At 45.9% G+C, this 27465-nt stretch overlaps 1 protein-coding gene across 4 annotated transcripts; it reads right to left on the bottom strand.

Annotated features, from left to right (window-relative positions):
- Positions 1 to 271: 271 nt before the first annotated feature.
- Positions 272 to 27465, bottom strand: enc2 (ectodermal-neural cortex 2). Of its 4 annotated transcripts, XM_023815385.2 has the most exons (5): positions 27329 to 27459; positions 26351 to 26398; positions 23279 to 23409; positions 19565 to 21414; positions 272 to 1604 (listed from the first exon to the last, which is right to left on the bottom strand). In XM_023815385.2, the coding sequence occupies exons 3-4, from the start codon at positions 23340 to 23342 to the stop codon at positions 19601 to 19603; spliced, it is 1878 nt and encodes a 625-aa protein (XP_023671153.1). In that variant the 5' UTR covers positions 23343 to 23409; positions 26351 to 26398; positions 27329 to 27459; the 3' UTR covers positions 272 to 1604; positions 19565 to 19600. The 4 variants fall into 4 exon arrangements, with proteins under 4 accessions (XP_023671153.1, XP_023671152.1, XP_023671155.1 ...); XM_023815384.2 differs by lacking the exon at positions 26351 to 26398; XM_023815386.2 differs by lacking the exons at positions 272 to 1604; positions 26351 to 26398 and adding an exon at positions 7738 to 8304.

The following is a 27465-nucleotide window of genomic DNA, read 5'->3' as shown; positions in this document are numbered from 1 at the left end:
GAGTGCAGCTGAATATTCATATTTTACACTGTTCAACTGTATGGTTAAACAAGTCCTTGAAGCCCTCCTCCACCTGCAGGGCCAGTGTCTGGGCCTGCACAACCCCCATCCCTATGCTCCAACACCCCACCCCAACTGTTCCTGTGTAGCTGTTTAGAGCTCCACCTAAAGCAGGTCCAAGATCAAGGTCTGCCCAGAAACCCCCCCCCCCCCCCCCCCCCCCAAAGCAGACGATGAACCAGGAGCGACGGTCACATCAATTCAGGCGAGATTTATTTTTGAAACAAGTTTAATCAAAGGCTTGATGTTTACTCTTTCACTTCAAAGCACAAAGGTGCGTCGATAGGAGAGGTAAGATGTAGAATGAAGAGGAAGGCTGGCACTCATTGTTCATGCCGTGATTACAGGCTGAGCCGCTGACACGTCCCTCAGCCAAGGCAGACCTGTCGCTGGTGCAAAGTCATCGTATGTGCTGAAGATATTAGGCACAGGGAGTTCACTCCATGACAAAGCCAGTAAAATCTATTTTTCACAGACCCCCCCGCTCAATTTGAGGGCGGCACAAAAAAAAAATAAAAAACACTGTTTGAGTGAACACTTCATCTGAATGCTGCCAACCCCGAATCCAGAAAAAGAAAGAGAATCTGAAATGTCGGCGAGTCAAACCACGCCATGCGGTTTCCAAACGGTTCAGAGGGGCGTTCCGTTCACAAGGTGCCCCAGCAGTTGGCCAGAATCGGACGAAACAGTGCAAATCGTACATCGTTAAGGTGAATATATTAATGGCAAACGATATTTCAATCTCAGCGATTTCCAAAAAAAAAACAACAAATGCTGAAGAGAAGCTTACAGCAGGTTTGTGCCAGCGAGCAGCGGGCAGTGATGCTCCGCGTTTCACAGATATCAAATACTGTACACGTCAGTCATGAAAGTACCAAAAGGGAGACATAACCTGTAATAAACCCGACCCTCTGGTAAACCATGGTGACACCTTATCAGTCCTCTGATTCGCCAGACTTTTTATGAACCTCTGAAAAGGTAATTAAGTTCCAGTAATCCTGTCCCCCGCCTGTGTTTTTATCATTATTATTTTTTGCAGAGCTGAGTAGGACTTTCCCACAGCCGGGCACTGCGCAGACGCCGCCAGACTCGCGGCGCCACCTAATGGCGGCTTAAACCCCCCACTGGCACGGCGGCCCTGTGCAAATTCGGCCGTGATACTGGCTACAGCGCCTGCATTCAGAGACTCGGTGAAAACGTTGGACCCAGGACTGAGCCGGGGCTTCTCCGCTTCCTGAGAATCTGCAATAGGAAGATATGTAGGGGGAAAGGGGGGGGGGGAGCGAAGCAGCAACAATGCGGTGTTCTGTAGAGTCTGTCTCCATGGCAACTGCCAGGAAGCAAGGTATGCATTGAGCTTTGTGCAGCGACCCCGGCCATGGCATCCGCCCCAAAGGCGCGCCTGACTCCCGTGCTGCTCGGATCCGGGACGAGGAGGGTGGAGGTGAGGGGGAGGTGATGGTGGTGACCGGCAGTCCCGGTAGACCCTGGATCTGCGCTCGGAGCAGGGAGGAAAAAGCCCTTCCGAAATGGGAGATGGAGGCCTGCAACGAGACAGAAGGAGGTCGAGATCAGGGGAGAGAAGCCATCGGAGCGCGCAGGCACAAACCTAAGCTTCACATTCACAGGCACCACCCTCTCCCTGGCTGCCACGGCAACCAACCACCTCCCCCCCCCCCCCCCCCCCACCACGTTCCATTCTGCTTGTGTTGCGGCAAGCGGAGCTGCAGGGTCGCAGGGCCAAAGCATTCTTGGGTGGCGGCACAAAGAGCCCGGGGGCTGATGAAAGTGGGAGTCCCCCCCCCCCCCATGCCGCTACCTGGCTGTCCTGCATTACCAAAGGTTTCTTGTTCTGGAGAAACCGTAGGCAAGGTGCCCTCCAGCTGGATCTCTCTCCCTGACTGGCGCCTGAAAACCCAGTACCGGCCATCCTTTCTGCAATTACAGCGAGCAGCCCTTGGATGAACAGCTGCAGGCCCCTCGCCGTTACGCCACCTACTGGTCAGTTTACTGAGAACAACAGCATTGCAGCATGTCCCAATCACATGTGGAGGAATGTGACTAATAAACTCATTGTCTTCACAGAACAGTGGTTTTATAATCAGCATGGAGGAGGACTGTGATGGTGAGACTGTCAGACCGCGATCAGCGAGGCGGTGCATGGTGAAACGTGGGCCGCGGCGTGCGGACAGGTTCCCCGCCCACTGCCGCCATTCCATGACCATGCCAGCCTCGCCAGGACCCCGAAACGCCTCACTTAAGGTCCCGTCCCTTCTGTAGGAGGCTAAGCTCCTTGTAATCCAATCGCCAGAGGTGTCGTCTTCACTGGATCTGGATCTATGCCAAAGGAGTTCTGGCTGCAGCTCACGTCCTGGGGGCTTCAGTTGCGGCTTCAGCGAACCCTGCTCTGCAGCCAATCCCTCTTCATTCCTCGACGGGCAAAACGCAGCACGAGGTGGCTGGCGGCGGTTACGTAACGCCCCCCAATGGTGGCAGGCAGCTTTGGAGTGGGGCTCTGCATAAGCGCAGGGAGTTCTTACCGGGCTCGCGCCGTGATTCATTCCAAATGGCAAACCACAGCGGGTATGCAGCCTAAAAACCCACATTTTGTTTTCCCGTGAGGAGCTAATCGCAGTGTTTCGGTGAGCAGCAGCCCAATTTCATCACCAGGGATCACAGCGTCCAGCCACATAAATCACCTGTAAATGCTAAACACGAGTGAAAAATAAACCGGGTTGGAGAGGACAGCGAGCAGAGCGGCCCGGTGGTGGCGTACGAGCGCGGCCCAGTCCCCGCCACATGTAGCTGCATGACAGCCATGACAGCGCAGAGAAACTATGCACGGTAACCCCCGGCGACGGGAAAGGCGCTCGTCTCAGGGTGCATCGCTGGTGTCAGGCGGTGCTTTGCGGGGTTTCACCTCCGCAGCCTCTAATTACGCGCCTGTCGGCGAGTGCGGGCTTGTCTGACGAGCTGGGGGAGACGGTGGTGAAGGGGTGGAGAGCTGGGCAGCCTGCATGCCGTACGCCTTTCGCTGGAGGGAGCGATTCCCAAGATGGCCGCACGTGCTTGTGTCACAGACACAGGGCTGTAAGAATTTATGCCCAGCTGCGCATGTGTCCTTTGATCATGCAGATGTCCTGCCTCAGGTGCTGTAGTGACCATTTACGTCAGTGTTTCCTAATCTGCTGCTCAGGGACCCGCAGACAGTCCACAATTTTTGCTCCCTCCCAGAGACCTGTGAGGGAGCAAAAATGTGGATCATCTGTGGGTCTCCTAGGACCAGGTTTGGAAACACTGATGTGTGGGTGTGTGTAACCACGTGGCATTCTGTGCTCTCTGTAATCCCTGAGGACCCCTCCAAGACAAGACGCAGGGTCCTCCGGAAATCCCTGACTGTCCCCAGGCTGCGCTGCAAAGACGGCTTGCGTTTACGCAGCAGCAGATGCCGGTTCAGCCCTGCCAGGGCTGCGCGGGAGGCTAATTAGCTGGTTTAGCGGAGCGCAGCATGGACGAGAAGGAGCGGCGGCCTGACAGAGACTTAAAAAGCTCCGACGTCAGAGGCGATCGGTGACCCCGCAAGAGCACGGAGCAAAACAGCCTTTCAGTGACGGGCCTGGGCAGTCAGCTCCACCCAACTGCAATCAGACCATGGTTGTCAGGGAACAGGACAAAAAACAGAAAGAGAATGAAATAGCAGTGCTTCAGGGTTACAGCTCGGAGAGGCAGTGCTGTTACTCAAAATGCTGACACTCGGAAACCCGCATTAGTAAAAATGCTACTACAAGCAAAATAAACCGGTTTCCCTGTCGTAAGTGTCCCAGAGTGGCTTCAGCCGGGCGCTCCCCCCCGGGGCCGACACTAATCCTATTATCTCCCAGACACATCCCTGCTGAAATTCTTTAAATTGTAAGAATAGGGCTGAAAATGGGAATAAGATTCAGGTTTCATACACATGTATTCTCATATCAATGTAAGCAGAGTGAATGCTTCCGCTCATTGGTTACTGTGGGCCGGCATTACAGTGCCCAGTTGTGTTTGGAAGGTGAGGCCGTCCTTCGCCTTGGTTGAACAGCAGCTTAAGACTGGGTGATACCGACCAACAACCGTATGTCTGTATTTATAGGCAGAATAGTGATGCATGATAAGTATCTTGGTATTTTTTATTAAGTGGGCGAAATGTTCAGTTGTAAGACACAAGTACATTATTATTATTAAAACACAGTGTCGTCAAAACAAATTGCAAATACAGGCTTTCCTTCCGTGTTTGTTTAAATACAGAGTGAGTCAAAGGTCTGGACACACCTACTGAAAATCATTTGTTCTTCAACAAGATAACTACCCTAAGCACTCCTCCAGGTTGTGTAGTAACAATTATCTAGTGAACAAGGGGAGAGTTGGGGTGCTGTGACAGGTGACCTACACCCCACAATCCCCCCCCTACCTAAACCTGATACAGCCGATTTGGGATGAGTTGGATCGAAGACTAAGAAGTAAGGTGACCAGTTTGTGCCCATAATTTATGGGAACTCCTTCAGGACTGTTGGAGAAGCAATTCCAGGTGGCCACATCTGGAAGCTGACTGAAAAAATGCCAAGAGTCTGCAACGCTGTCATGGAAGCCAAAAGGGGCTATTTCAAAGAGTCTAAAATTTGGTGGTTGTAATATTTGATATGTATTACTTCATTGCCTGAAGGCCTTTTAGAATCAGGGGAATAACACAGCTAAAATATGACAAGTGCTCTAAAAACTGATGTGTCCAGATTTTTGACTGATACTGTACAACTGTAACTACTCAGAACACACATTATCTTTATTCCAAACAGAAGTCTCAAAGACAAAAATAAATATATCAATGACCCTTTTTACACTTTAAAAAGTGTCTTGGGAAATCGGATCAGAAGTGTACCGCTGAGACACACTGCTGTTTACATTATGGGTGTAACAGTACCTGGTATAGTGCTGGGCGATAAAACGATCTCGATTTTTTTATCAATAAAAAATGAGGACGATTACGATGATACACACAAACTATAAATCTCGATCAACCAAGTTCGCTCCGTTTTAGTGAATGCCCTGAGACAGACAACTCAATGGCCTATCGAGCAGAGGTTTACTGAACGCCAGCACAACAGCCAATCACCGACGACGTTGTAATTATGCCCATCCTCACTTAAAGAACCAATGGGTGCGTTTTACTTGGGCTTAGGTCTGTCTGCAGCTGACGCAACGTGTAACGCGATCTGCCAGCGGCTGCAGGAGTGGAGTATAAACTGACTGCAGCCAAGTCGGACAACTTCTACTCCTCGTAGTCTGAGACCTGACTGCAATGACCGCACTGCCAGAAGGGTGTAGATAAATCTATACAAATATCACCTGCATGCACATTACTTCTTTTACAATAACCAGCTCCTGATACAAACTGTTAGCAGTGAATAAAACTATTGTGTATAGTGGCCCTGTGTAAAAAGGCAGCTGCCAGGAAAAAGATCAAATACATGTATTTCAAGGATTCAAAGTTATTATTGTCATGTACAGAGTACAATGCAATTCTTACTTGAATGCTTTCTTCACAGACTGGACGATTAAACAAATAAAGCAGTGCAACATTACAGTAACTAACAATAAATAAATCACTAACTTACGTGTACTGTTAGAGCATTTATGTAATTTATTTAAACTTTATTTTACCAGGTAAATGAACTGAAAACCAGTTCTCACTGCTTTTACGTGCTTTTCAGGAGAAATAGCAGAGAACGCATTGGAACTTCCTGGGATACAAACGTCATGCGTGTGACTAAAATCTTCAGCCAATAAGGGCAAAGTTGTGTCGTCACGGAGGCGGTTCCAGTTTGTGCTGCACAGTCTGTCTCAAGTCGTCTTGCTCTCGCGAGGATTTTGTACCATGTGACATGGTGGCCAGTGGTGACGTTTTGCAGCGCCGGACAAAAAAGTCTAACCATGATTTGGCATTTTTATGAATAAGTGTTTTTGTTTGGTTTAGATACTTTTCTACCTCAGAATTTAAAAAAGTTTTTAAGAGACCAAGAATAGAGGAAGATACTAGTTGCAGTCAGTTCTTTCCTGCTTTATTTTATGTTTGCCCTTTAACATATTTGCAATATTATACAGTTTTGCACATTGTTACATTATTATATGGTTTTGTTCATTTGAGCTATATTTCTTTGAATACTTGAAAATCAATAACCTTTTATAATTTTAAGGGAATTTTGTATGTAAACAGTAAAATTTGTTGGAAAATAAGTATTTGTTTACTAATATTGTTTATTTCAATGTATTCATTCTATTTGGCAGAATAGGGTTATTTTTATTATTATTTTGATTATTACATGGAACAGCATTGTGAAACTATAATATTGATAATTATCGATATCGGTCAATACAGGGAAAAATATCGTGATATTTTTTTTTGCCATATCGCCCAGCTCTAACCTGGTATATTATCAAACTGTTTGGTTCACTCCCTATGGTTCATTATGCACATGTGAACCGTGGTTAGGGTGAGGCTGGAGACATACTAATTTTAAGGTATTAACCTTCAATAAAATAAAACGAACAATGCAAAGTATGATATTTTCATCCGCTAATAAAATTAACCAAGTAACAATGATTCCTCGTCTCTGCCCCCCCCGTCAGCGTCCCCGTGAGAACCCAGTGCTTGGATTTTAGCTTTGAATTCAAATTCGTTTGAATTAGGCGTGAATTCATCATGGCCAAAGATATCACATTGTTTACACCCAGGAAGGAATATTATAGGTCTTTGCCCACACTATTCAAACAGAGAAATTATGTGTTTTGCTAACTAGGGTTATAATAATGATCAAGTAATTTACCAATTACTTTGATGATTAATCAAGTAATTGCTCATATGCATATTACATATATACCTAAAATATAATGTTTATGCATTATAAATTGTAATTAGTGGGAGACAAACCAATTCTGGGTAGGGCACCAACCCATCACAAGGCATACACACACACACACACTGTTAATTTAGGAACAATTATTTAAGTTTTTGGACTGTGGCATAAATCCACAGAGACGCGGAGAACACACACACTTCACGCACAAAACAGCAGTGAGCAGCAACAGCGCTACCCACTGCGCCACTGCACCACCCACAATACTACGCATGTTATGCGCATGCAACTGTCACATCGCAAGGACCATGAGCTGGGCTGGGACCAGCAATAAGTCACACTAATACATTCTTACTCTGTCACAGGAAACAAAACAATATTACTGTTGGTACCTTTTCAACATTATCTAGTATATGTAAAAAAAAAATCAGTCAAAAATTTACCACTGCTGTATCTGCATGGTCTTTGCATGCGCTCTCTGAGCCAATCACAATTATTCCATTCTGTTTGACTAACTTTGTGAGAAATTTGCAAAATTTTGCAAAAATGAGTGAGGAGAAGAAAAGCAAACAATAAATGGTCACCAAAGGATATCCCCCCCCCTCTGTATGGATCATCTTTAAATCATCTCTGGATGACTCATAATACCCTAAAACAATGGTTCTCAACCTTTTCAACATTAAGGGCCACCTGTCTGTCACAGCACGTTCCCAAGGCCCACGGGGGCCCCGATAGATGATATTTAATAAGAAAGTATTTTATTAATATTTAATGAAAAGTTTAATTTCTTTGGCACAAAAACAACATTTACATTTCAGAAAAAGATACCAACATACAGGGAACTGCAGATATATAAAAGTTTTATTTTATACATAACAAATCTCAAAACTGCTAAATTACTAAATGAGCCTTCAGCAGACGTCAGTGTTTATCTCCTTTTCTGTGTTGGGAACAAACATATATCAAAAATGTAACTTTAATATTCTGATTTAGAGAGTTTCAAAGCACAATTCTGCAACTGCAATCTAAATTCTTAAAATAATAGTGCTTTCTTAATTTCTCACGGCACATATCGACGGCGGCTGGCAACACCAATTTTTCAGCCGTGGTGAAAGCTTTCTTGCACTGGGCAACATGCCTAGCTACCAAGTCGCTGTCTGCTTCTGCAGTCGTAGACCATCATGTTTTCCCTGAAAGTACTCCAATGGTTTTCCGACAAGTTTTGGGTGCTTTGTTTCGATATTCCACTTGAGTTTTGACGGTTTTAGAGTCTCGTTTGAAAGTGTTAATCCACACTCCACACACTGTGCCTTGGGCTCCGTGTCATCACCTCCCCTGGCAAATCCATATCTCATGTATTCTGGGTTGTAAAAAAAAATTGGGCTTTTTGTTTACCACAGCATCAACTTTTTCTTTGCGCTTCAGAAACTTCTCCATCATCACATTTACATGTGGGCTGAGTTGGCTCAAATGACATTAGCCCCAGCTGGCCAATTAAAAACATTTTTTTTACTGATTACATTGTAAAAAAACACATCTTATTCACTTTTGTAGGGACTTTACTTAAACATCTTTACATATTTTTTTTACAGTATTTTTATACTATATTTATAGCCGCAGTTAAGCATGGTGCTGGCAGCCCTACTCGGACCAATGGCCAGTGTCGATTTTAAATTCGCGGCCCAATCTGTAGCGGCCCAGTGGTTCAGAAACGTGGCCCTAATACAATGTAAATGCTATGCCAATAATTGTTATTCTGTATTGGTAGAGAATAATGACAAGAAAAAAAAATGTGGATATAGGTATTGGTTGAACCCATGGGTAGGGAAGCTGTGGGCTACAGAGGGCCGACTGTATCACAATATTTATTGCAAAAATATCAAGTGTCACAATGGAAACTTTTTCTATTATCGTTCAACCCTACCCAACACACAATATGTTCACAAAAAAATAAGTACATGGTTATTATGTAGGATATTATGTAAGACGATGAGGCTAAGCAACAACTGTAGCCTTCATTTTAGCAGAGATCTATCTTGATTTGGATTTGTAGAAAGACTGGCTAAGCCACCCCAAGAGGCTGAAGGGCACATAGACTATATGGAGAAAAGTATTTGGAAACGCCTCTTAATCATTGAATTCAGGTGTTTCATTCAGACCCATTGCCACAGGCGTTTAAAATCAAGCACCTAGCAATGCAGTCAGGTTTACAAGCATTTGTGAAAGAATGGGTCATTCTGAAGAGCTCAGTGAATTCAAGCATGGTACTGTCCCGTGTTGCGTGCAATAAGTCAGTTTGTGAAATACCCTGCTAGATATTCCACAGTCAACTGTAAGTGGTATTATTGCAAAGTGGAAGCGTTTAGCAATAACAGAAACAGCCACAAAGTGGCAGACCATGTAAAGCGACAGTGCAGGGTCGCCGAGTGCTGAGGTGCCTTGTGCATAAATTCGCCAGTGCTCTGTTAACTCAATAACTGCAGAGTTCCATACTTTCTCTGACATTAACCCCAGCACAAGAACTGTGCATTGAAGCTTCATGGAATGGAGTTCCATGGCCGAGCAGCTGCATGCAAGCCTCACATCACCAAGCGCAATGCCAAGCGCTGGATGTGCTGTTGGATGGAGTCAAGGGTGTAATTTTGGTTTGAACATTGGGAGGGTTGAGGTCTCCACCCATTTAGGGGAGACATGATTATTGGGGGAAGGGGGGGTTGTATTAGCTGGTTTTGATTATTTGGGGGGTGGAGGAAGAGGGATAATGGTATGGGGTTGTTTTTCAGGGGTTGGGCTGGGCCTCATAGTTCCAATAAAGGGAACTCTTAATGCTTCAGCATACCAAGTCATTTTGGACAATTCTAGGCTTCCAACTTTGTGGGATGAGTTTGGAAGGCCCTTTCCTGTTCCAGCATGGCTGTGCCCCAGTGCAAAAAGCAAGATCCATAATCACGTGGTTGGGTGACTTTGGTGTGGAAGAACTCGATCAGCCCATACAGAGTCCTGACCTCAACCCCATCTAACACCTTTAGGATGAACTTCAATAGAGATTGCGATCCAGGCCTTCACATCCAACATCAGTGCCTGACCTCACAAATGCTCTTCTGGATGAACGGGCAACAGTTCCCACAGACACAACCCTAAAACTTGTGGAAAGCCTTCCTAGAAGAGCGGCATCTGTTAGAGCTGCAAAGAGGAACCAAAACTTCGTACTGATGCCTATGGATTTAGAATGGAATGACCTGAGAGTTCCTGTAGTTCCTGTACTTTTGTCAATATAGCATATAGCTTTAAGTTATATATGGCTAACCTTGCATTACTGGGTAAGTTCCCCAAGCCTGAAGTACTTCCACATAAATGAGGCTTTTGGTCTTTATTTGGACCCTCATTCTCTGTGATGCATCTTCATTCTGCCACATTGCAGAGTAATCAATAAGGCAAATTTTGATGCTTTTGACAAATCGAGTAATTGAGTCGAAAGTGAATAATGGTGATAGCTTCAATGCTAATGCATTAACTTTGACAGCGCTAATTTTAAAAGTAAAATAAAAGTATGTAGAAACAGTGACAAAAAAAAAGTTAAGCACCCAGACGGAGTGGTGGAAATTAAATTAATCTGCATGTGGTGAAAGGTCATGTGACCTATGGGCACACTGTTGGTCCCATGTCAGTAGGGTGTGGCACCCCCCCAGGCCTGGATACATGTAGCGATACGGTGTGGAAGGGAGTCATACAGCTGTTATGGCAAGTCGGTCCCCAGCTTTTGTATCTGGCCCTCGAGATCCTGCAGATTGGCACTGGGTCTGAGTTGACGTCTGAGCTGATCCCACACATGGTCGGATGGGGAAAGATCGGGGGACCTGGCTGGCCATGGAAGGACCTCAACACGATGCAGGTAGTCCAGACACACGTGCTGAGTGTGGACGGGTGTTGTCTTGTTGAAAGACTGTACCAGGGTGCTGTCTCAGGAGGGGTAAGACATGCGGACGCAGGATGTCACTAACGTAGTGCTGTGCCGTCAGGGTCCCCCGAATCAATTCAATTCAATATATTTGTATAGACGGGACACACAATGGCCTCACAACACACAACGGCCTCACAACACTACCAGAATCACTACCAGAGATGACCTGAAGTCATACCCTATGGCTTGGCACAAAGTACGACAATCCTCCCTTGGTGTGGTCTGTCTTCGGTGACCAGAACCTTCACGACGTGTATTGGTGCCCTCACGTGACCATTGGTTCCAACATTGGGCGAAGTTTCCGGGCAACTGCACAATACAAGACGGTATGATACACCCATCACTGGTCTGCACGTGTACCAAATTACATCCAAATCAGAACATTACTTCTATGTGCTTAACTTTTTTGTCACTGAGTGTATAAACAGCATTGTCTCATCCTATGTCTCATTTGGAGATATATTTATGTGCCATAAATAGTCGATACAGTGCCCAGCCCTATAGCAGCTCTTTGTATATATGGTTACGCGACTGCAAATCGAGGTCACTTCTTCGTTCAGGCTGTTGCTAATGACCCCCCACCCAGTACTGGAGTGATCCGTTCAGCTGGATATTAGTGATGGGTCTCGACATGGCGACAGTATGGTTCAGGACGGGCCTGGAGTCGGGGGGCTCAGGCACAGACCCAGTCGCTTGGCAGCCTCATTAATTCAGAGGACACCTTTATCCCGAGCGGGGAGCGGCCATGTGCCGCTGGCCCTTTGGCAGCATAATCGCCCCCCCCACGGAGATGAAAGCTGCGGCATGAAAGTACAGATGGGGTGACTTTGCTTCTTTGATAGCTCGGCAGCTGCCTTCCTGTCAGAGCAGCACGCCCCCCCCCAGATCCCACTGCTTGGCCTTACTGAACACCCCCCCAAATACAGGCAGTCCCCAGGTTACAAACCAGATCATTCCTTAAGTTTGTCTTTAAGTTAATTTTGTAGGAAAGTCGGGGCAGCGATAATACAGGTAATAGTAATAATAATAATAATAATAATAATTATTATTATTATTATTATTATTATTATTATTATTAGTAGTAGTAGTAGTAGTAGTAGTAGTAATAATCAGAGTAATAGTAAAATTACATACAGTATTGTAACGTACCTCTGAAGCATCAAAGTAGTGTGTGTTCATTATCACGAACCATTGTACTTAACCCGAATGTTTTATATACAGTAATAGGCTTATGGCTGTCCGTTCCCAAGTACAAGTTGTCTAAGTCGGATGTTCGTAATACGGGGACTGTCTACACACCATGGCGCCATCTCACAGGAGACAATACAAACGGAATTCATTTCAAAAAAGCTGAATTTACCTTTGGGAAGGGTTGGTTGCTGAGATGGGACCTACCGAGAAAGTGTGTGGGTGTTTGTTTCTTGGGGTGGGGGGCTGGCATTTAGAAAGTTGGATGACATCAGGCAGGAGCCAAATCTCTAACATTTCAGGTGAGCTGAACGCAGAAGAACAGCCCAAAAGCAGAGGTATGGCAGAGATGAGACGCTCACTGTGAAGGAACCTCCTGTGCTGTGTGCGAACTCAGCAGCTCGTGCTGCCTCACATGCTTCTGTCACTGTCCCGTCTGCTTGCCATGATTTCAAAAAGCAGAATGAGCAAGTGTCAAAATACACACAGGCCTAAGTTCAACATGGCTGGTATCATTTTCAGCTGATTTTCAACATGAGTGCATAATTCAATGGACTTAAGGCAAAGTGCAGAGATATCGTGTCCGCATCCAGTCACTGCCTGAATGCCAACTAGGTGCTATTACAGTAATACACTACAGCACAGTGTTTTAGATATACTGCAGTATTTTAAAGTCTAGGTGACAAAATTAACTGAGAGGTGGGGAGAACATATCGCCAAGATGTCAAAAAACAAGAATAGCGTTGCATCTAACAATTCAGGCATCCACTGAAGTGAGGGTGTAAGTCAATCTGGACTTCTCTTGATCATTGTAAGGGAGAGGTCAGATAAATTGTATCTTATGATATACAGTATAAGTGCTGTTTTGCAAACAGGGCTCAACCACTTTTTACCCTTACTAAAGTAATAATGTTTCCTGAAAGTCCCATGTACACAGGGGTTGAATTAGCAGAGAATCAAGCATAAAAAATTATCACAAAAGCTGTGACTGTGTCAAGTTAAATAAAGTAATAAAAATAAAACAATTCCAGTAAGAGAAACAAATGCTAGCCCTATGCAGCTTGGAGCCCTAATAATAGGATCTTTCTGTAAACAATCTCTGACCATGAAATATGTAGGTAATTCAGTTACAGCTCAGCAGTGCCAGAAATGTAATGTTTTCCTTGGGTTTCACGTGTTTGCTGTTTGTGGGTGTATACACAGTCGCCTTGAGCCACTTCTGATTGGTGAGCATGGCTGGCACACAAGGAAGATGGCATGAATTTGTAAAACTATTCTCATGGGCATAATGGGTATAATGCATATCCTAAATCGCAACCTTTGCGATTTGCTAATAGCGATTTCGATTTGAAAACGATAAATCGTTCAGCCCTAACATCCACTATATCTGCTTCAGATGTCTCTTGATAAATTTTCTTGAGGCTCTTATGGGTCCCCGGACACAAGCATTTGTGGACATTACAGTAAATGGATGACCGTACTGTGGAAATATCGTATACTGGGGTATGGTGTCTGAACAGTATGAAAAATGAGATACCGGCCAAGCCTAATGCACTCATTAGTGAGCAGTTTGTTTACCAATCAGACCAACAGCCCCCTTCCTTGATAGACAGCCTGTGACCATTGGCAATTTTTATATATTAAAAGTTCCTAACATGACATGTGGCACAAGGACGACACAAGAGTTACAGTTAATCCAAAGACTGAGGAATTAATTAAAAGAGCCTGAAGTGTCTGCTTTAGTCACATGGAAAGCAGATCAAAGTCTGGGGGCCAGACGTTGAGCAGACAACCAACAACGGGACACGACATATCTTTAAGGGGTCTAAATGGGTCACCAGAAGCTGTAGAGGACTGGAGATGATCACGACGGTGGGAAATGAAAGTCAAGTACATCAGGCCAAAACTAACAGCTCAGAATCAACACAAGACAACAGGTGTGAAGATAATGCTGAACTGAGAATACCTGCTCAGTGAACATGCACAATGACGTAGCAAGCCAGCTAGGCTGGATGTGTGCTTTAGTAAAACGACACGACAATCACAGGAACAATTACATAAATGAAGGGACTGTGTAGTAGTGTTAGTTGCCTTAAAGAAAAGAGAGAAAATCATCCCCAGTCAGTCAGTCATATTATACTTTAATGTAACCAATAGGCCTATCATCATAATCATAAAGCTTAATACAAAGCTTATTTTTACATGCTCCACTTGAAACTCTAAGAGAATTTTACACACGGATCAGCATTCATGTTGTTCTGAATGAAATCTGCACGATTAATTATTTTACTTCACAGAAACGTGATATACTACTCTCCAGAAGTACGGGCGCCCTAATTTAAATTACCAAAAAAAGGCGATAGAAAAAAACCCTTTTTTTTTATTAGATGGATCTTACAGTCAAACTATCAGAGAAATCTAAGCTTTCATTGAGGTAAATTTACTCAAAGAAATATATATTTTTTTAGAACACACGTCACGATTATTAGCACCCCTATAAATTCTCATAAAACCTAATTAACAAATATTCACAATCATATTGTATCTTTTACAAGCACATCTAATTATGGAATTCTTAAAAGGTAACATACAGGCCGAACTCTTCTATCCATCACAGAATACACAAATGAAATGATGGAAATCTGACAATGACTATAACAACATCTGCTTACCCAGACATTCCCATTTGCACTATTACAGTAATAATAAGGACATCTCAGATACGCTGAGCTATGAAGATTCTTCCTCACAGTGGGCCGTTCTACCTCCACGCACAGCGAGGGGGATGAATTCAGAGGCAAAATCTTCTTCGAGGATCACATTTGCAACAACTGCAGCAGATGATGGTATCCTGGGGGCACCGAATCTCCAAAACTACAATTAAACGCCATCTCCAAGCCAAGAAACGCTTTGACAGATTTGCGAGAAAAAATTTTGCTGATGTCAAACCACAAGCACAAGCACCCAGAGTCACTGGAATTTTTAGGAAGTAGGTTTTGCAGTTAGATAAAACAAAAATCTAGTAAAAACATCATCAGACATGCGTTCAGTGTAAAATGAGTCAAGGTCGTGAAAAAGACCACACAATCCCCACTGTGAAGAATGGCAGTGCTGCTGTGATGTTCTGCTGCCGTTTCCTTCCAAAGGCCCTGGGAAATTTGTTAGGATTCATGGCATCTTCCTCACCATCAAATATCCAGAGATTTCAGACTAAAACCTGGCCTCCTAATGCCAGGAGGTTACGACAGCGTTGGACCTTTCAGCCAGCTAGGTTACGACAGCGTTGGACCTTTCAGCAGGACAATGACTGCCAGCCTACTACAAATCTACACAGAAATGACTCACTGACCAGAGTGAAGGTTTTGCAGCGGCCATCCCAGTCCCTTGAGCTAAACCCAGTGCTGGTCAGCCCATTACGGGGAATTGTCTGCTGCCTAGGGGGGGCGCTGACAATGAAGCTTCCTAGGGTGCCACACAGGGAGTTTACAGATAAACTGTAAGGATTCTGAAGATTCTGGAAAGATCTGGAGGAATAGGCCCTTTAAGTGAGCTCTCCCATCTCATCCAGTAATATGACAGGGGCTTCAGTTCTGTTACCATGGCAAAGGGAGGGAGCGCTAAAGGTGACGTGCAGCTCTGCAGGGCCGCTGTCTGGCAGGCTGAGCAAAGGCCTTGACCTGGAATCTGCTGCAAATGCCAGACAAACGACAACCTGACCCCCAGCTGCACTCGTAGAGGACAGGGAGACGGGAGAACGCAAGAACACTAACAAAGTATGTAGATGTGCCAATAAGTGTCATGTGTGTCTTGAGAAAAATGATGTATTTTCTTTGGAAATTTCCCTCAGTGAAAGGTTGGACTGCTCGCATATTCTGAATGTGAGATCAATTTAATTATTTAAATTGTAATTTTTTCAGAGCCTTTTTGGTCATCTTTACCAAGGGTGCCCAAATAATTATGCTTATCCGGGACAAGGTCACAGTGAGCGTGGAGCTGCGGAGGACACAGTGTTGGGTCACCCCCCCGCCCCAGACACACGCCCACCTACACACACAGGTGGGGTGGAGCCTGAACCCGTGACCCTGGAGGTGTGAGGCAGTGGAGCCACCCACCGAGCTACCCTATAGCCCAGTAATGCATTTCAGGACTGGACCACAGGGGTCTGCCTGACATTCACTGCTGTACCATCATCATCCGGCTGTCCTTAACTCACCTGTCAGCTTAACCCACCAGCCTAGACAGGACACCTGCAATCTGCTCTCTTTAATATATTTATTAATAACTCTGCATAACAGAATAGGTGCTCATATACTGACAGAAAGACTCAGTCTTAGTAATACATTTGTATTTTGTGACATTAATAGAATTTTATTATAATTTTTTCCCCATCCATCCATCCATCCATTTTCTGTAACCACTTGCCCTATTCAGGGTGGGGGGGGGGTGCTCTGGAGCCTATCCCAGAGGCTAGGGGCACAAGGCAGGGAACAACCCGGGCTAGGGTGCCAACCCATCACAGATATCAAAAAAATATCTGATTTCTGTCAGTAGTACAGGTGATAATTACTTTAAACCACAGAGAAATGAGCACATCTGTTATGTAAATCTCCTGCCAGTCTTCCACCTGTCATGGGAGACCCATTGAGTCAACTCCACTCCACAGTGGGGCAGCCAGGAGCCCAGAAGTCACTGCGAATCAATCTTTAGCCTCAGCTAAATAAGCTGAGGGAGAAGCGGAGGTGGGAAGCGAGGCGATGAGAAAGTTAATGGCTACTTAGAAAAGCTACATTAGGGAGCAAGTGGCTATTTACAAAAGCTGCCTTACCAAGCTAACGGCTACTTAGGCATTAGAAAGCCAACAGCTATTTATTATGCAATACATCATGGCGTCATGGTCGTAAATAACTAAACTTATTGTACCAATCACAGTATTTATTCCAACAATCCTTGCAGTGATATGCAGTTTTAGTGCCATTATAAACCACACAAGCATTTTATATATATATATATATATATATATATATATATATATATATATATATATATATATATATATATATATATATATATATATATATATATATATATATATATATATATATATAAAATGCTTGTGTGGTTTATAATGGCACTAAAACTGCATATCACTGCAAGGATTGTTGGAATAAATACTGTGATTGGTACAATAAGTTTACATATATGTATGTACACACAGTACATACATATATATACATATACACACACACACACACACACACGTGACCATACAGCATGTAAATGTATTTGCCCACTGCATGTATGTCGAGCTGTCATGCATGTATAGTAGAGAAGCATGTAAACATACTTGGCCAATAACGCTGATTCTCCAAAGTCACCTGACAAAGCTAATGGCTGCTTAGGAAATCAGTGAGATGAGAGACGCTGCAGAAATGGGAAGGCGGGGGCCGGGGCCGTCTAAAGGATGGTAAATTACAAGCATGGGGATGCCGAGTCGATTCAGAGTCGGGAGGGGCCAGGATGCTGGGGGGGGGCAGGAGTGTGACAGCTCCCGCCAGGCAGGGGCCGCACAGGGTCAGAGTGGTCACTCATCTCCACAGTCCAGCTCTTCCTTCGATGACAGGCCGTGCCCTCATGATGATGCTATTTTAGGTGCTAAATACTTTTAGGAAGCTATGGCACTGTACAAAGGGCTTAGGCAGTCAAAGAAAATGATGTTTAAAAGATCTTCATTTTGGTGTTAAACTAGGATATTTTTGGCTGTTAGAGTGTGTCAGCTTGGTTAAAAAGACACCCCAGTATTTACAGCACCCATCTTATCCCCTAACCTTGTTTGGCTAAACAATACCTCAATAACTTCATTAGTTAACTCAATTAATTAAACGAGTTACTAACAAATATAAGGAATGGCTAGGGGCTCATCCAGCTCCCCAACAAGGTTATCAATCACTTTTTGGAGAACAGAAGAAATTCTTCCTTATTGGTTTTATTTTGTTACTGTTAAATTGTATATGCTCTAATGTTAAATTGTTTTTTTTTTCCTGCACAAATATATGCTTACTACCCAAATTAAACATTTCCTTCGACTGCCTGAGATTTTTGCACAGTACTGCATGTCAGGAAGGGTGTTGAAATAAATGACACTGTAGATCCACATCTACCTCTTATCGGGGATATTTAGCTCGGAATGCAGCACTTAGCCATCAAAATTCCTTTGTCCTGCAGTGCTGGGCGCAGAGTTGGCACGGCAACAAAAAGACCAACGCCCCATGGCAAACGTCCCTCACTGGAGTGACAGCAGACCTCCAGGGGGGTCAGATCTGTGTCGGACCCTTTAATTAGGACATCGGACCACCTGCCATCCCATTAAGCCCAGTCCTTAACTGGCACCGTCTATTGTCCCCAGGGTGGTGGCTCTAGTCTGGACTCGATCTGTGACCACCCCCCCCCCCCCCCTCCTTGAGTCCCTGATCAGCTTCACAGGAGGTGAGCATTCTCAAAGTGACAGACATGTGCACAGATGCAGCGCCTGGTGCACACACGGCTTCAAAGCTCACAGAAATGAGCCATCAGACAGGGTTTATGTTAAAACATTAACATGATGCATCATTAAGTTTTCCTACGCAGTACGCTGAATTATTAGTGTCTTCGTTCTGGTCAGCATTGCATGACAAATAGCATAGGTTCCATGAATTATATGTATTAATTTCTTTAAATTAAAGCAGACATTATGCTCCCAAAAATATGGGTAGACAATTCAAAACGCCCTAAAACTTGAATTACTTTCCCTTAATCAAATGAGGTCATGAAATAGACTTCATTATAATTCAATTAAGGAGACACAGCTAGTACGCTTGAGCAGACGAAAAGGTGAGAGGAAGGTGAGACCCGATGAGAGAGAGACATAAATCTAAATTTTAAGAGCGTGAAACATGTTACTTCTTAAATGGAATTAGACCCCCTTCATGGTGTAAATCTACAGACCTAGTCTCTGTCTGGGAACTGGTAACTGTTGCCTTATTGAATCGCCGGTGAGTAATTACACAGACAGAGCATGCTTGGCCATGTACCGCAGCTCGACAGCTAATGGCTAATCGACCGAGAGACTCGTGTAATGAGGATCACAAATCAATGCCGGGGGGGACTCGCTTCATCCGTGGGCTACAGGGCTGTGCAGCTCCCAAAAGCAGACCTGGGGGAATGGAAGTGCAATTATCTGTGCAAGGATTGGCTGTACTCTGTGCAAATGCCAAGGCCTTAAACCCTTTCATTTGGATGCAATAAGGTTCCATCCCCCATTGTGCAAAGAGCATGATCAAGATGCATCAACAGCACAATCTTCTATAGATCGACGACCACAGGTATCAATTGGCACACTAACCGCATTCAAACATGCCATACCTCCCACACAGGTTAAAATGGAACGATTAACTTCTGAAACATCTCTCCTTCAAAGGCAAAGTGAGGCTCTTACCCAATTTAGCCAGCCACTTGATCCACACGGTTGGCGTTAGGCTGGTAAGTGCTTCCAGGTGCTAACAAATGCAGTGGGAATGAGTGAGTAAGGCACAGTGGTTATGCTGTTCCAGCTGTCTGAGGTAGGGTCATAGCAATCCAGGGTCTTACACCGCTGCGTCCCAAAATAGCCCCCGACCACATAGAGCTTGTTTCCCGATGCCACAGCATGGCAGCTCATCCGCTTGGAAGTCATGTCGCCGACACGTGTCCACTGGTTATTGTCACAGTCGAAGCGGTAGGCGGAGGCAGCGGTGAACTCTGTGTCCCCGCCCATGATAAAGATCTGGCTGCCCAACACGGCGGCGGCTGTGTAGCGCCAGGGCTGCGGGCACTCGGCCGCGACGGCCCAGCGGTTCTCCCCCGGGTCGTAGCACTGCACCTTGGAGGCCTTGTCCCGGTGAATCGTGGTGCCGCCAAACACAAAGAGCTTCAGTTTGGCGCTGACCACAGCTGCGTTGCTGACACCATCCCGGAGTGGAGCCATCATAGACCACTTGTTGGTGAGAGGGTCATATCGCTCAACCTGTTTGAGGGAAACTGACGGGGAGGCCGGGAAGACGCCGGCGATGGCTGTGTGACCCCCTACCACATAGAGGCAGTTCTCCAACTCTGCAGAACCATGGCCAAAGCGGGCGATCAGCATGGGTGCCCCTTTGGACCACTCCTCATGGACAGTGTCGTATATCCATACATCTTTTGAGACCCCATTCTCGGACCCCCTTCCCCCAGTGACGTAGACCTTACAACCGATGGCACAGGCACTAAATTCCTTCCTGGGACTAGGTAGGTCTGACTTAGGAATGATCTCCTTAGCCTTGTGGTCCACCTGGTATATTTTGTCACACATGAAGGTCTGACCCCCCAGGATGAGCAGTGTGTGACCGGCCTTGCGGGGGCGGGCACATGGGCTGGTGACCACACCATCGTTCTGCAGGATCCTCTGCTTGCATTGCACGGCCTCCTCTACGATCTGCCAGCTGCGCTTGTCAGACTTGACTAGCTCCTCACATGCCACGTCATCCAGCAGGTAATCTGAGGGTAGTAGTGCCAAGCGGATGCCCTTGAGAAGCTCAGGGAGGTATTCTCTCCGTCTGTCAAGGTCGTAACGTACCCAGCGCACCACAGCACTGAACACGACCTTCTCATCCTCGATCTCCAGCTCGTCGCTAAGGATGAGGTCCAACAGCTTGTCTTTGGAGAGGCTATGGAAGTCCTCCGTGTCCCAAAGAGCCTCAAAGTGCAGCAGGCACATCCTCCAGGATAGCTCATACAGCCGCTTGCACTGGTGGGCGTCCGACAACAACATCATGCCCAGGCAGTTGGAGGGATGCAGGTTCTTCTCCAAGAATTCGGCAGCGGCATCACGGATGTCATGGAACTGCAGCATGTCTCCAGCCTCCAGCAATGACTCTGCATTTTCCTCGTTGATAACCAGCCGCGAGGAGTAGGCAAAGTCCAACAGCAGCTCCAGCACCTCGGGATGCACAGAGTCGCGGAAGTTGACCTCGCCGTCCAGGCTCTCACGCAGGCCCCCGCTGAACATGGCCTCGAAGTAGCGGCTGCAGGCGGCCAGCACGGCGCGGTGGCAGGGGAAGGAGCGCTCGCCCGCCCACAGCGTCACGTCAGTGAACATGCGCTGCTTGCGCAGAGTGTTCAGGTGAGTCAGCACGCTGTCCGGGTGCGACGGCTTATGAAACAAGGATATGTTCATGGATCCCGTACTGGTCCGTGACTTGCGATTCTCATGGACGGTAACAGACATAGTCTCACGTTCCTCCGGAGATTCCGTCGTCCCTAAGTGTCCAGCTGACAGGGGAGAGAGACAGTAAAACCATAAATTAACTTTAAATAATCAAATATTTGTCAGTCCTGGTGCTGGAGACACAGAGGGTATGCAGGGAATTGGTCCAACTACAATTGGGCTTCATTAAGCACGTTGATAGTCAAACAGGCAGGCAATGCAAGCACCATCGACACAAGGGAAAAAAAAAACTAAAGATTATTCAATTATCAAAACAAATACAGACACAGAAGACAATACGTTACTGATGGTCAGACTGTGGTCAAACACAAAGTCACTTGGATCCATACAAGCAAACAGGAAGCCCTGTGGAAACCCAACATGCATCCATGTATCTGCCTGTGCAACGTTTTTCAGAACCACAAATGCCAGTGGCTCATGTTTATGATCAGACTGGAAATCACGATAGATCAAACGCAGGAACGTCACTCCCAATCATTAGCTCGTTCTTGTTTTGTAAGATTTCTTCCAGTAGCCCGTCTATAGAAATACCAATTGATTCTGCTTTGCAGAGTACTGGGCGGTGTATGGTTTGTGTTCCGCTACGCCGAGTTTCACCGAGAACAACTGCAAATCCCTTAATGACTTTGAATCGCCACCGCCCGTACACACTTGATGAACACATTTCAGCACGATAGTTTATTATCCATGAAAAAAGGCAGTCAGCACCCGGGGTGTCTAATGGGTGAGCCAGGCTGGATGAAATAACTCACCACCTCAATCGACCATTTTCAAATACCCATTCCAAATACCCAATATCAATTCAGGATACAATCCAGTCAGAAGACATTTTCCCTGAATGGTTCACAATTCCGAATCTGGCTCACTTGCAAGGCACCATATTAATTATTCTTACAGCTACTGCGGCCTCACTTTTATTTTTCATGTTTAGCTTGTTATTGCGGATGATAAAATACATCGCTGGATTCAGCCAAACAGTGACTCAGCGAATCAGCAAACAGTGAACCTGACACACGTGGATGAGCTCATACTGCAGATGAATAGAGGAAATGTAGAATAACTCATGTTCCATGACCCTGAATCCTCTGCAAGGTCACTTAATCGCACTCAGCAGAGAGGTCTTTACTACATTTACTGTAAGAGGAGAAACTATTTTACTGGGGCCATTTCCAATGCCATATCTAAAATTAAATTAACTTTAATGGGAACTTTACCACAGACATCTGGATAAGTGTCTGGTAAGTTCTCATTTTTGTCCCAGTTGGCATCCCACAACCAAGTTTCGGCGTATGCTTTCACAACCCAATTGCAAAACGTGGAATAGTTAATGACAAATACGATTAGAGTCCGTGTAGCGATGACCTCTATATTTTCAGCACTCAGCTCCCATTCTTTTTAATAGACAAGGTAAAATCATATAAAAGCCTTTCAAGTCAAGCACAAGGCAAAAAACAACAAAATATTCTAAAGGTCCATAGAGAGCCTATTCACGGCTGGTGAAAGTGTGTCATTTCCTGTGGGAGTAGAACGCCTCGCTTGGGAGGGCTGAGCTCCCTGGGCGGCACCAGCAGAGATGTGCGTTTCAGAAGCAGCCTTACTGCAGTACAGCTATTCCTAGCATTAAGCTAGCCAGAGCGCGACAATCAGCAGCGATGTTTGGATGGCGAGTCGGAGGGCAGGATCCAACTGTCAGACCACTTAGGGTAAGAGTTCTGGTTAGCTGTATGGGGGGGGGGGGGACAAAAACGACGGGAGGGTGACCAGGGCGAGGATGGGCCTATGGTGATGCCAATGGGGTGATACGGGAACGTGCACCAAGGGGGAAGGGAGCCAAAAGGGGGGGGGGGGGGATTGTAGGTGGGGGGATTGTGGGTGGGAGGGGCTCATAAGATTCCTTTGCCCACTTACGGAGGCAGAAACTGCTGACCCAGGCACAGGCACTGACGGCGAAGAGCCGCGGGGGTTGCTGCATCTGGGCCCTTGCGAGCTGCGGGCCCCGGCAGGAGTCTCCCTAGGGGCCACACAGCCAGAGGGCTCCTCTGAGGTCCATGAAACAGACGGGGGAGGAACAGAACAGTCATCGCACAGACATACATGCTCTCCAAAGGCTTCCTGAGGCTGAAACATGGTTTTATATATATAAAAAGCATGCCCTCCTTCAGGGGAAGCCCCATGACTAACGAGGTACCCATACAGCCTGGCGGTGAATGCCAGGCATTTCCAGAGAGAGCTGGGTGGGTGGGTGAGACACGTTAATGACCGTCGTGAAGCGGGTCTTCTCGTGGATTCTCTTTGCTGGACACCGCCACCTCCTGCCTTGCCAACACTGCTGAATCATCCACTGTGTACAGAATGCCTAATTTCCTACATATTCACACGCGCATGAATGACATCTCTTAATTGCCCATCTGGCAAGCAATGGAGACAAAAGGCATTATCAAATCAGCCCCTAACTCCATCATTTATTATAATTTTTTTTTTTAACGGAATGTTCTTTCAAGGTCCGCCTTTTCATTCGATGTGTTGGTATTCTGCGGCTACCTCCCTCGTACCTTCCAACCTGGGGGGCTTCTCATTTGTAAGGATAGGCAAGATAAATTATGCGAAAAAGCGACACTGAATGGCCCGCTGGCACAGAAGGCCTCTGTGAGCGCCGGTCTAGGCGACAGGCAGCCGGAGTCACCAGGACACCGCAGCCGGAGCCCGGGCCAGGTTCCTGCATCTCGCCGGTTGATAAAAGCTTTACGGATGGGCCAATCGGGGACCGCAAGACTGGGGGGGGCTGTCACATATGAGCGCCTCTGCCGCAAAGTCGGGTGGGCGGATGCGTGACCGTGGGAGGAGGGGCTTAACCCCTAATTGCTGGGAAACAATCGGCAGGGACAGCATCCTGCCGGCTTCTCCCACCACTGCAGAGAGAGACGAGCACAGACGGCATGCACAGAGGGATAGCAGCAGTCTCAAAATCCGGCATGCCGGCGAAACAATCAATTAAGGAGGGCTTCCGGTGGAGCCCACGAAAACAGGGGTCTGCTTCAGGGAGGAAGAAAAGTCAGTTAAATAAAGATGAGATCACAGGGAAGCCAGCTGAACAAGCAAGTGGGAGAAATCTTCATCCGCACTGGAACGTTTTCCATGAGATGCGGTCATCCGGCAGGCCCCGTTCATGCTGACTGCACAGCAAAGAGCAGATACGCAAAAGTATCGCTTCACAGCCCCATCTATTATATATGAACGATACTGAAATGACTATTGATCGCACAAGTAATTAAAAAAAAAATCCATTCAGTGCCATACAAACTGTGACTTAATTCAAGAGAAGCTTATACATGCAAATCTCATTTCAGGTAGTGGTGGAGGTGCATTTTAAGATGTAAGAGAACAAATCCTTACCAGTATCCAGATGATTAGAGGCTAATTTGTTCTATATGGGAAAACATCTGTTAATTTACGAGCGACCACACTGTGGAGTGGAATGGGGAGGGGGGGCATCTGTATGCCGATGGGGTGGCTCTCGGGAAAAGGGTGTCAGACTGACGACTGATGACCGCCAGGTCTGGGTAGGCGACGCAGAGCGGCGAGCGTCTTCTCCTGCAGGTCCCTCGGGTATGTGCATTAATAGATAACGTGCGGGCAAGGGGAGTGTTTACGATAATTTTAATAGGGATAATTTGCTCACCCAGACTCTCTTTTAACTACCATCTAAGCATTTTACACAAAGTTCGCCTGATAAACAGCAACGGGTCCGACATGCTTTAATTTGCGAAACACCCGGTGCGTGAATGTGGCTGAGTGTTTATAGTCCTACGAGTGGCTCATCACTCATGACAGGGATTATTACACTCACTCTGCAGGTCAATTCGCTTTCTGTTTAAATAGCCTGGCCCTGACTACATAAAAAAGACAAAAACAGCATAGAAAACTGGAAACCATAATCCAAAACCCCAATTACACATTCTGCACAATTCATGGAGACCTTTAAGGACCTGCGGTCTAATTGCTTTGGAAGTTCTTATTAATTAATCCACGGACCAATTAAAAGATCCTTAAAATCTGATTTTTACATTCTCTTGCTAGCCGGAAACATTAAAGAGGAATTTCAGCACAGCAAATCATGAACCGACCAGCTGAGTGTCGGAATGACGGGAATGGCAGACTGAGAGCCGCGTGACATTCCACATGACAAATAAAAACTTTTCATGGGGCAGCCGGGGAAGGCAGATGTGCGGCCCTCACCAGCAGCGCGTACAGTAAACAGGGCTGCTTCCCACAATCCACTGCAAATCTGCCAGACTGTTTGCAAAGCCCACAAGACTGATCGGGCAGGAAAATCATAAAAGCCAAACCAGCTGTGTACTAGCAGCAAACTATAACTTCTAAATTCAGGTCATCATAAAATTGTTATAAATGTTTGTTCTCTAGCTTGACGCAAAAAGGTATTAAACCTTAAGATACTTAAGTCCCGGCGCATCCACCTTTTCAGGCCAGCTCTATCTTCATTAAAAAATATTTTTATAGTATTTAATATATTTAAAAAAAAACATTAACACGTAGCTTCTGAAATCACAGCACCCACTCCTCACTCCTTTCAAAAGAAGCCTCTTACTTGAAAGACAAATACAGTATTTCACCATTATTGGAATCTGGCCATAAGCGTAAAATCAGAATAGTAATTTCAGAATTTTTCTCTTTTAAAACAGAGTTATACTGTATGCACTCACCTGTAATTTACAGCTTGTACAAAAACTAATCATGTTTATGAACTCATTTAACTCTTCTGATCAGAGTCCACGAGGGACGCTTCTGTTGTACTTTATATTAGAGTATTAATCGTGACAAATACTTTCAGTCTACAGGTGACGTATACAGAGAAACAGGCATGGCGATTCATCTGCTGTAATGGCAGTTTTCAGCAGAGCTGTAGCACTTCTAGGAGGCTTTGTAGTAGATGTTTTACAGGGGACACACCGCATTACTCACCGGCCGATCAGCTGGTACGGTGGTGCTCCACCACCCAAGCCATCAGACCTGGCGGTGAATCAAGCAGACCTGATTAACTTCCCAAAAAGCCCGAATTTCCACTTGGGGACAGCAAGCCCTTTGTGGGGGGTGGTAGACCTACACTGCCCACATCACAGCCTGGGGAAGAGGCACGATAACCGCCGCCGCTCATCTCCTGGATCATCTAGAAATCAGGCCGATCTAACATTGCAACCAGGATGACATGAGGGACACGTACTGCAGTAAACGGAGCAGCCTCCCCACGCCCAGAAGAGGAGGTTATGGTGAAGACAGCGCAGGGCGAGCATTTACAGAGCCATTACAGCCTCGGTATAAAGTTGCTTGCGAGTAATACTTGGAGGTACGACTACAAAAGTAAAAGAACCCAAAAGCTGCAGATCGAGCTGTCAGTAAGACGGGATCCAGTGAATTATGTAGCGAAAGAATGCATCTACCTGTATAGAACACATATTAATACTCGGCAATACCTGTCACCTACGGGCGAACTGTTCGGCGCTAAGTTAAAGTAATGAACAGGTCTGACAGCGAGGAATGATCGCGGTTAAAAAAATAGCAGTTTCAGAAGCGACAGATGACGGACTGTGCAACAAAACGGGCCAGATATAGAGCAGGATCGATTTTGGTTAATAAGGGAGCCAATTAATCAGAGTAAGCCGAGTTCCCCGGGATGGCAAGCGCGATTATAATGCGATCGGCTGGCAGGCGAGTTACCCCCCAAGTCCCTTTACGGTGAAAGAAGTGCCCGTTCATCAGATATCGGCAATCGCGAAAACATCACATCGAAAGTCCGTGGTCAGCCTAAACTTTTCTGTAAGCCAACTTGTAGCTGGCTGACTAGCTGCAGGGCTAACCAGCTTGTCAACAACCAGCATAAAAACATGAAGAGAAATCGGCGGCGTGGGCGAGATTGGAACCTCGGCACCGGAATATACTTACAAATATGCGATCAGCTAAAGAGCAATTCGGGCAGCGTGTCGTTTCTGCTTGGTAAACTCCACCATGTCCCTCCGCTTCTTTGTACCCTTCCACTTTGTCCAAGCTACTCTTCCTCCTCCTCCCCTCGGTATCCTAAG

This window comes from Paramormyrops kingsleyae, chromosome 13 (assembly GCF_048594095.1).
Source record: "Paramormyrops kingsleyae isolate MSU_618 chromosome 13, PKINGS_0.4, whole genome shotgun sequence".
NCBI classification, from domain to species: Eukaryota; Metazoa; Chordata; class Actinopteri; order Osteoglossiformes; family Mormyridae; genus Paramormyrops; species Paramormyrops kingsleyae.
Note: the sequence above shows the minus strand (reverse complement) of the source record. Positions and strands in the feature narration are given on the sequence as shown.

What these genes read in the sequence shown, in the direction of transcription:
- enc2 (XM_023815385.2), bottom strand. Translation starts at nt 23,342, where the DNA reads ATGCAGCAACCCCCGCGGCTCTTCGCCGTCAGTGCCTGTGCCTGGGTC. An exon ending in GGTCAGCAGTTTCTGCCTCC is followed by an intron (nt 21,415 to 23,278) that starts GTAAGTGGGCAA and finishes CTCCCCTGTCAG; the next exon opens with CTGGACACTTAGGGACGACG.